The sequence below is a fragment of the Candoia aspera genome, chromosome 4 (genome assembly GCF_035149785.1).
Source record: "Candoia aspera isolate rCanAsp1 chromosome 4, rCanAsp1.hap2, whole genome shotgun sequence".
NCBI lineage: Eukaryota > Metazoa > Chordata > Lepidosauria > Squamata > Boidae > Candoia > Candoia aspera.
Genome location: NC_086156.1, coordinates 48738187 through 48748992, shown reverse-complemented (window position 1 = coordinate 48748992; position 10806 = coordinate 48738187). Strand labels below are relative to the sequence as shown.

The 10806-nt window shown below is 37.9% G+C and overlaps 1 protein-coding gene across 2 annotated transcripts in view; it reads left to right on the top strand.

Annotated features, from left to right (window-relative positions):
- Nucleotides 1–279: 279 nt before the first annotated feature.
- Nucleotides 280–10806, top strand: part of AVL9 (AVL9 cell migration associated) — a 40194-nt gene continuing 29667 nt past the window's right edge. For both annotated transcript variants that reach the window (XR_010067974.1, XM_063304069.1), the window contains exons 1-5: nucleotides 280–614; nucleotides 6345–6465; nucleotides 8769–8854; nucleotides 9402–9473; nucleotides 10617–10706. Coding sequence is in view for 1 of the 2 variants with exons in the window: in XM_063304069.1 (XP_063160139.1) it covers nucleotides 501–614; nucleotides 6345–6465; nucleotides 8769–8854; nucleotides 9402–9473; nucleotides 10617–10706 (483 nt within the window). In the remaining variant the exon portion in view is untranslated. The remainder of the gene's footprint in view (nucleotides 615–6344; nucleotides 6466–8768; nucleotides 8855–9401; nucleotides 9474–10616; nucleotides 10707–10806) is intronic.

Sequence of the window (10806 nt, the reverse complement as noted above, 5' to 3'; positions counted from 1 at the left end):
CAGGAGAAACCAACCTGAGGTAATAGGGTAAGGAAACTCCTTCCTGTAACAACCTCTTTTTACAGGCGGTCATTACGTTCCCTACAGTCACGGGTCATTCTAGCGCTCCTATGTCCTGAAATAACCCTCCCCTCTAGAATTAACCCTTGCTGCCCAAGCCCTTCTTTTGAAAATTCTCCCCACCCGCTTGCGAGTGGCTGTGTTTTTCACCCTCGAGTCCACTAAAGTCTACCCGAGCGGCCGCTCCTGCCGTTGCCACCCGACCAGTCCGGATCAGCTGTCAAAGGGAGAGGCGACACTACTTCCACCGGCGCTACTGAGCGTGCTCGGACTCCGGGAGCATGCTCAGTGATCGCCAAGCTGCAACTTCGGGCGGGCGACGGGTTTCGCGCTATCTGTAAAGAGAAGCGCTCCTGCTGGACCCGCTGTAAACAGCCTCCTGCTGTAGGGGCGGCGGAGCGGGCAGTCGAGCGTGCGGCGACAGCGGTGCGGGCTCCTCGATGGAGCGAAGGGCCAGAGGGAATCCCGATCTCTGCTCTCGAACTGGCGGCTGTCCTAGGGGGCCAGTGCTACACATCGTGGTGGTCGGCTTCCACCACAAAAAGGGCTGCCAGGTGAGCGGCTGCCAGCTGGGCTGGCTTCCTTGACTGCCCCCCTCGCTCCCTTGTGCTTCTTCCGCCTTTCAGCCATATTTCCTTCGATTTCCTTCCGTATTACATCCCGTCTGGTGCCCGGACATTCCTCTTTTCCTGTCACTCGTCTTCTAAGTCCGTGGTCTTCTCATTTGTTTCCATTTGCCCAGCCTTCCTAAAGCTAATGCCCTTTCGACGTCTGAGACTACAATTCCCGTTATTCCCAGCCAGCATGCTGATAGTGGTTGTTCAGAATTGTAGTTTTCACACATTTGGAGAGCCCCAGCTTGGAGTGTTCTTTGCTATTACACAATTAGCCCATCTTCCTATTTCTGTGTTTCTGTAGGCAGTCATATTATATGCCGGAGTGTCACCAAAAAAATTGCATATGCACATTTCTCTTAATGTGAGAGAAAATGTGTATGTGTGTGCACCAGCATATATAGATACAGATAATACATAAACAGTGGGGCTGTATAATTTACTTATTCAAATATCCAGATATCATGCATCTTCAGGTCAGTTAGTATTTCTATTCTATTTTTATTCTTACAGAAATTTCTGTTCTCATCCTGTCCATGCAAATCCAACTGTTCGAGGAAAGATACCTAGATTTGTAATCTTAATTATTTTGTAATTGTGATCTTAATTAGTAAATATTCCTACTAAGAAGTTGGCTTCATTGAATACAGTGGAGTTTAACCATATTCATTGTACTGAAATAATACGAAATCTAAAGATATGAACTTGTCTGTATGGCATTATATAAAGCTAAGTTGCCTTTATACCCATTTATTTATTTATTTATCATATTTCTTTACTGCCCATCTTGTGTTGCGACGACTCTGGGCAGTTTACAAATGAATAAAAGAATAAAAGTTCATTGTAAAATATAAATATACATAAATATACAAATATAAAATCCAAGATGGTCTTAACAAAATTCTCCAGGGCCACATCAAGAAACCAACCACCCGCATGATCGACTATCCCCCTTCTCGCCCCAAGCAAGGTGGCATAGCCAGGTCTTAACTAACTTTCTGAAGGTCAGGAGCGTGGGGCCTGCCTAACCTCTGGGGGCAAATTATTCCAAAGGGCTGGGGCCACGGCAGAGAAGGCCCTCTTCCTGGACCCTGCCAATCGACAATCTCTCATGGACAGGGTCCATAACATGCCGTCTCTGTGTGACCAGGTGGGACGGATCGATGTAACGGGGGTGAGGCGGTCCCTCAGGTAACAGCTATATCAGAGGAATGTTTATGAGGAAGGCGTAAAATGATTTTTGAAGGGTTACTATATGACATGAACTACGAAAAAGCATAATTCAGTCACTGAGGATCCCATCTTAATGAAATTAAGCTTTGTAAAATTAGCTTTGATTGATTAAATCAATTGTCTAACCAATTCAACACTCTGAAAAGCCCACCTATTAGTGCTACATGAAGAAGCAATGGTATTCTGTAGGTTAAGATGTGGTAAAACTGAGGATAACTGCAGGAATGTGTTACCAAATCAGTTGTTCTGACTAGTTTATTATTCTGAGTCATACCATGTTGTATTTCCCACTGTAGATGTACATTCTTTTCTTTGGAAACACTTTTTTATGAATGAGCCCACTGACAGTTCCATTGGTACCTTATAGGCTCCACTTGGTTTTCTTTTGTTTTAGATTGTTTTAATTAAAAATATTTTAATGAAAATTAACATGCTGCTGTGATAGAGTTCTTCTGAGCCCCACTTTTATTCTTAGAAAATAAATATAGGTGACTTCAATCAAGTGTTTTGTTTGGCAGTGTGCCCATAAAACAAGAAAAAATAGATAAGCTGAAGTGATAGAAAGAATCCTGCACAGGAGTAGCAGGGAACAAATTTACCGGTTAAGATTGTGATCCCTAAAGGAATATCCATAAGTTGCAATATTATGAACACTTATCTGTATAAAGCCGATTTACTTTTCAGTAGTCATGCATAGCATTTTACTGCACACATACATTGTATTCATCTGATTTAAAGCTCCATGCTTTGTCAATAATTACATCAAGTTGGGTTTAACTCTGTTCAGACAATACACACACACACACACGTATATATACATACATACATACACATACATACACACACATACAATCCTTTGTTTTTAAAAGTGAAACTGAGGGTGGCGTTATAAGTCTTTATCCATACAGAAGAAATCATAATTTTATTTGTTATACAGCAGTTTACAGTATTTGTAATATAGTACTTTAACATCTTGAATTGAAGAAATGAGAATAATAATAGAATGTTTTCTGAGTTGGCAAAGAATCAAAGTGCTCATTTTCAGATAGGGTTAAAAAGAAGTGGCAGAACACCTTCTAAGTATTATCAAATAATATCTGCCTGTCAGCTCAAATATTCACATTAAAGCTAAAAAGTGAATGGACAAACATAGATAAAATAATTTAGGAAAATGAAATAGCACAAATCAATTTAAGGCAGCAGTCCTCATCATATTAACTAGAAAGTAAAATCCAAACAGTTGGATGTACAGAGCTAACCTTGGCTTGGTACAAGGTGAAAAGTTACCAGTTTTATATTTGGTCATAAACTATCCAGTTATGTCTATGTAGATATTTATAGTTATCGCTTTGAAACAATAACGAGATTAATATTAAAAAGTAGTCTAGGATGGGACATATTTTTTTTCTATGACTTGGGATGGGCCTGAATAACTCTTTAGATGTACTTAATTATCTTTTTTTTATCAGACATGTCAGGTTAAGTGTACTACTTCTGCATAACTGGTTTAATCTGTAGCATCTGTTTTTCCAAATGCACTGAAACTTTGGGTGTGGTTTACCATAACAAAAATGTTGATATAATGCTTCATGAATTTAAAAAAAATAATACTATTTCAACCTTTTCCTTTTACCTCAGATCCATCAAGTCCTAAAGATATAGAGATGTTTTTCTTCAATAAGCAAGTCCAGGCAGTGGCTATTGCAAAGATAAAAATATGAAATGCTTGGTTTCTCAAATTCAATTGAACCTCCTCTAGGTCTAAAGTTGCTTCTGCAATTTATTTAGTATCATTCTGACTTCTGGGTAATTCCTGTTATTAGTGATATTCATGTCAGCTAGAACAGCAAGCTGACATTTCACAGAGAATTATATACAGTACTGTACCTTCTTGTAAGAATCAGGACAATCCAAATATGAAGATGTGGCAGAATAAGCTTAAAAGTGAATTTGGACAAGATGGAGTTGTTGCTCATTCCTGGGACCAGACTCCAGGTTTTGGTAATATACCTGCTTTGAATAGGGTTGCACTCACTTTAAGGAACAGGTTTATAATCTGGGAATTCTCCTGGATTCGGTGCAGATACTAGACAACCAAATAGCAACAGGAGAAGCCTTAACCAGCTGTGCCCCTACTTGATGGAGAGAGACTATAGGCTTCAGTGATACATGTGCTAGTAATCCCAAAACTGGATTACTGCAATGTGTTTTTCATGGGGTAGCCCTGGAAGATGATCTAGAAATTGCAACTAGTCCAGAATCCAGTGGCATGGGTGGTGAATCTGACCTCCAGGAGAACCCTATCTCCCCTTTTTGAAAACAGTTACATTAATTACCAGTTGCTTTCTAAGTGCTGTTTAGGTATCTTATTTTGGTGTGTAAAGTCTTACACATTTGGACCCAAACTACATGCAGGATGGCCTACAAACCTACAATTTATCCTGTGCTGTTAGGTCCTCAGTGGGGCATATATATGTATACATAAATAATTACATTGTAACAAGTGAAGATATTCTAAGCTCTTTTGAGAAACTACACAGGAACAAATCACCAAGCCCTCATGGCACCTATTCCAAAATTCTTAAATAAATCAAATGTGAAAATGCTGACCTCATAGCAAAAAGATAAAATTTGTCCTTCAAATATGGTTACCTTCCAGGCCTCTGGCAGTGAATTGTATGTGATACCGAGCACTGGCACAATCTTTTCCCACCCCAAACCCTTCACATATACATTGATGGGACCTCTGCTGTCAGTACATAGGATAATGATCTTCAGTCACAGTGTGCCAACTTACTGTTCAACAGCCGTGAAAAAGGCAGATTCCATGGGAATAATTAGGAAAGGGATTGAAAATAAAACTGTCAACATTCTAATTTGTGCAAATCTGTGGAACATCCACATCTGGAATACTGGTTGTAGTTCTGATCTCCACATCAGAAAAAGAATAAAATAGAGCTGAAAGTGTATAAGAGGATAATCAAAATGATTAGGGGGTTGGTTAAAAGGCGTGTTTTAAACTCTTTAGCTTTGAAAAAGGCAATTAAAATAATCAAGGTTTATAAAATTAGGCATAGCATGGAGAGAGTAGACATGGGGAAGGTTTTTTCCCACTTTTAAAATATTAGCATCAAAATCCATTCATTGAAGATGATTGGAAAGAGATTTAAAACAGAAAAAAGAAGCACTTTTTAGCATATTATCTTAAGAAGTGAATAATGGCAACTGACTTGGATGGCTTTAAAAGGATTTTAATAAATCCATGGGGACAGCTGTGTCAGGAACTGTTGTCTTGGAAATTCAGTGTTACCTCTGGCTGTAGGACAGTAGGCAGTCAAGGGAAGAGCAGTGGGGTTGGTGCATGTCTCTTACCTTTTGCTTGTGAACATCCTGGAAGCATCTGGTTACTGTGAGAAGTAAACGCAAGAATAAGATGAGCCTTGGCCTGATCCACCAGGGCTGTTCTGTTGCCAAACATTTGTTGAGGGAAAACATTGTCATGGAAGCAATGTTTTGTTTCTGTTTTAAACACAGTATTTTATTTATTTATGTTATTTATATTTCAAATTTCCATCACTGCCCATCTCCCCCAAAAAGGTATGCTGGCTTTATGTTTGTTATAGTGTGATAGTGCTCTGAATCGTTGGATTAACCATTCTAAAAGTCGTTGTGCGGAAGTGAACAATTTTAAGACTGACCATCAATCTGAGGCAGACTTAATTTTATCTTAACTTTAAAATGTTTAGGGTTTAAATGGATTTACTGCAATTTTTGAACAGACAGACATGCTGAATTGGGATCTAATGAAGATATTTTTATATGTGCACAACTTGTATGTAAGATCCTTATAAAACTGGGACTTTGGACAGACTTTAAAATGGTAGTGCGTGCCTGAAACGGTTTCTCCATATTGGGTGATGTATCTTTTAGATATGTCCATGTTCTACTGTTACTGTTTGGTGTTTCAAGCCCTGGACAGGACTTATTTAGCATTCTTATGGGGGGGAAGGGGAATGGTAAAACAAGCAAAGATTTGTGGAGCTTTGTATTATATTTGTTCTACAGTGCTTCGCACTCCTGGAAGAATGAAGCTAAGGAGAGCATAACTTGTCATTATTTATAAAATGCTGCTACCTGGATGGTGTTAAACAAATCAGTTTTTGAGAATCAATTTATTATACATTAATTTGACAATTATTAACCTGCTGGTCTGTTTATTTATTCTCTATGTGAATAGAACTCAGCCTTTTTTTTCATCTGAGTCTTTTGCCAAATTTGATATACTGCTTAGGATTTCCTGTCTCTATACCAGTTCCTTGAAACAATAATGGGATTATTTAACAGTTTAATATTTGGACACCTGATGACTGGCTATGGATTTGGTGAAGTACTCTTGTATTCTTGCGTACAAGCTCAAGTAATGTATTCTGCTTTCAGGCTGAATTCTCCTATCCTCCTCTAATTCCTGGAGAAAGTCATGATAGTAATAGTTTGCCAGAGGAATGGAAATACTTGCCCTTTCTTGCATTGCCAGATGGTGCTCACAACTATCAAGAAGGTAAGAGCCCACATAATGCTCCTTTCCTATAAATGCCTATAAAGAGTCTGGAATTTGATATTAGGTGAAGAATTTGATGCTCTCAACACAGCAGGGCCAAACTAGACCTTTCTTTATATGGTTAGCTGCCAAGCATACCTTTTTTTAAAATTGATACTGTGTTTTTCCCAGCCACAATCTTAACAAAATTTCCCCTCCTTTTGCTGTAGAAAGAAAGGTCCTGTTGGTGCCTGTGGAAACTTTTTAAAATGCCTCTTGCAGGTGGAGGAAGGGTGCTTAACTGAGGGGTAAGGTACTATTCCTTAAAATGTAATTCAAGTAGAATCTGATTTGGGCTTCAGTTTTTTTAAAAAAATACCTTTATGTTTCTAGTGTTTATGGTTTGCAATGGCTCTGCGTAGCAGGATGAATTATGGAAGATATCTGCTATAGGCAAATTGTGAAAAGACTCGTACAATCTCAAGCATTCCTAAATAACACAGACCAAGATACCATAATCAAAGCGTACTTACTAATTGTTCTACTGCTATATCAGTAAGCCGTTAGTGCATAGTTTTGGTAAAAGAAAAAGGATATGTTATGCTTTCAGGTCCAATTCCTTGACTGCTGTGAGGCAGTTCTTCTCCATATGAGGCTGCCATTCAGCCTATTTGCTTAATGTATTTTGTTAATAATATGGATGCATAAAGGGATAATAATATGGATTGCATAAAGGGCCAGCTTGAGATATAATAAGGAAAATTGGTTTAAGGTTCCCGTCTCAATCGTGAAGTAGCCAACAGCAAAATATCTTCATAATTTCCACTATGCTTTCTACTAAAAATACGTGGTATTTCAATCTGAAGGAAGCAAAGGTGTTTTGGATCAGGTGTGGGTACCCTTTCTGTATCTTAAAAGAACTGCATCTTTTCTAGGCTTGCACAGTAGTTATGCAGGCTCAGCAAAATATGCATTTCCTGAGCCCATCCAGCTACTGTGAAAAAACCCAGCTCCTTTAAAGAACTGCTGACAAGGACAGAGGGGTGCCCACATTGGATTTGATGTACTTTTTCCCACTTTGTGTCCAAATACCACACACCTCTCTACCTGTCTTGAAAGGCTGTGTGAAGCAGTTGAACTAGGAGCTTTGCGAAGTTTTGCAATATGCAGAAAGAAAGAAAACAACTAGGCATTTGGATGTAAAAATGGAAAGCTGGAAAAGCTTTTGATGTAGCGACACAAGCCTTGCAAAAAACCTAGATATTTTAATGATTTGAAGAGGCATGCATCATATGCTCCTTGAGACTATCTTGTCTCAGATTTGGCAATTAGAATCCTGACAGCAAGTTTTAAAATGCCAGATTTGAGCTTATGCTTAATGTATGATACAGTCAAATATTCTGTTCTTGGTTATCTTAAGTTGATGTCATGGCTAACCCTATCCTAACTCAATATTGACTGTGTTCATACAGTACCCTAAACCATTAACTTTGGTTTATAAATCAAAATGGCTGGGTTCACAAATCATGCTTAAGTGAAAAACTACAAATTATATGTGGTTAAGGCAATGGGCTGGAAACCAGGAGGCTGTCAGTTCTAGTGCCGCCTTAGGCATGAAAGCCAGCTGGGTGACCTTGGACAAGCCACTCTCTCTCAGTCCAATTCACCTCACAGGGTTGTTGTTGTGGAGAAAATAGGAGGAGGAAGGAGTATTAGGTATTTTCATCGCCTTGAGTTATTTATAAGAATAATAAAGGCGGGATAGAAAATAAATTAAATAAATAAATAAACAATGGCTTAGTGTGATATGTGAAGCTAAAACATAACTATAATTTAGATAGCAACCTGTTAGAAAAAAGTAGAAGCTTTCTACTGTCTTTAGCAGTATCATGAATGAGCAACCTTAAGGGAACTGAGTGTCAAAAAGCATTGGTGATGCTTAACTTTTGTATACTGATTTGAGCTAACCAGACAGTTCTTTGGGAGCAGCTCACTTGAATTCATAGTGCAGCAAATATGGAAATTCTTAACAGGAAGAATCTTCTCTGTTGCCCAAAATGTTACTACTACCATAAAAAAAAATCAAAGAGTGATTAAAATCACTTCTTTTCTAGGTCAGTAAGGCTGCTTGGGCAGGTTTTTCATGCTCAGAATAGCCATGTGCACCTCTGTATTACCAAATCGCAAAATTGCATTTTTTTCCTGATTATGTTACATTAATTTGAAATTTGGTCCTTAGGATTATCTGGAATGTCTCAATGTCTCAGTGTCTCAGTGTGATGCTGATAAGGGATGGTAAGACAATCTGCTCTCTTCTCTTTCAGACACAGTGTTTTTCCATTTGCCACCAAGAAGTGGAGATCGAAGCACAATATATGGGGTCTCCTGTTATAGGCAAATTGAAGCTAAGGTAATTATTCTGAAGTTAGGTGAAGATTAAATAAATCTCTTTGTTCAGGACTGAGGATATTGAAAAAAGTATGAATATATAGAAGAATACTTAACAAGAAAAAGGATTAGGAAGCTGATACTTCTGCTATAAAATTGATTGAAAATGCACTATACCAGTTTTTACAAGTTCACTTGATATTGGAGATCTGCATAGTCCCATAAATGCTAAACCAGAATTTTTGAGAATAACTTCAGAAGTGGCTTGTTTTAAGTGTAAGTTCTTGGATAAACCAATGAGTTCACTATCTCCAAACAAATCACATGGTAGCTTCCATGATCTGACTTGTCCTAATTTAATCCTTTATTCTTTCCCTTCTATATCCTTTCTCTTCCTATAAAATGGGTCTTGCCTTTGCTCAAACTGCTAGCCTATTCAACTAAATTTTTCTAGACCATTAAGTTAATAAATAAATGTCATCTTTTGGTTAAAAAAAATGAATAGTTTGCTTTTAAATGGAAATAAGTTTTTTAAAAAGCTTTTAAAGTTTAGTCTTTATTTTTTTAAGGCACTGAAAGTACGGCAAGCAGACATTACTCGAGAAACGGTGCAAAAAAGTGTATGTGTTCTAAGTCAGCTGGTAAGAGAGAAGAGAAATATATGCTGTAGAAACAGTTTGTTTTTGGATGTTTCATATTAGATTTGAATGGCTACATGAACTGAAATCTGAGTCAAAGGTATCCTTTCCAGATGGTTTGTCCAATAGAGAAAAATACTCTATATAATAAAGCACTTGAATAAGAGCAACCCAACTGCATATGTCCCATACTACTGTACTTTTTAACATTAGCGTATTGTGATGTAGGGCACAGAACTTTACTGAAGTTCTTCGTGCTTTAAAGTCTTTTTCCAACCTTAAGTTCCACTCATGATACAGATGCGAACCTAAACATAGAGAATGACATACTCAATTCCCAGCCCCATTTTAAGGAAGAGAAGATTATGTTTCCTTAAAGAACACATGGTCTTTCAGGCCTTTCTCAATAAAAGGCCTTGAACGGACTTTTGATATAATAACAGTTGGGTGTGAAATTATGTTTAAAACATGTATATGTTTAGTTCAGAATATGAAGAAATTGATTAATCTGAAACAGAACTTGGAATTTGTCTCTTGTTTTTTTCTCTCTCTGCTCCCAATTTTATCCTTCCAACAACATTCCTCAGCTTGGTGAGGTGGTTTAGCCTGAAAAATAGGGTGAATAATGACCATGCAGCTACACGCAAGCCCAGGAAAAGGCCCCCTCTGAAGAGCTTATCAGCTTCATATCTGAAGAGCTGCACAGTACTAATGGGCTATGGGTTACACTGCAAGGTAGCCCAGAACTATGCAATGAGCTTCACAACTAATTGGGATTTAAACTCATCTACCAGTTCGTTAACGTTTGACAATACCAGTTCTGTAATGAAATAGCTTAAGACAGCTTGCCCATATGTTACTGTATTATGATCCAATGTTCTGAATAAAAGCACATTCAGAAAAAGCCCAGATCTATAAACAGTTGGCACCAATGTTCTCTCTGAAAGCAGGATGTTACTGTATAGAACAACTGACTATGCCTATTCATTTTCATAAATCAGCTGTAACCTAACATGATGTACAGTTTGGAGAATGTGCAGAATATTCAGATTATACAAACTCACCTGCATTTAATGAGTAGATCTTACAGTTCTTAGCTGCTTGTTTGTCTTTTTCAATATAACACGATACTCTTTTTCTTGCAAGCCTTTATATGGGCTACTCCAAGCTAAGTTGCAGCTAATTACACATGCCTACTTTGAAGAGAAAGACTTCTCACAAATTTCAATTCTTAAGGTATGTTTTCAATACACAAAAGTAAGTTTTTTTTTTTGAAACTTACAAACGCTTGGGTTAATATGGAGTAATTATAAATTAGAGATTGGCCTACAAATAA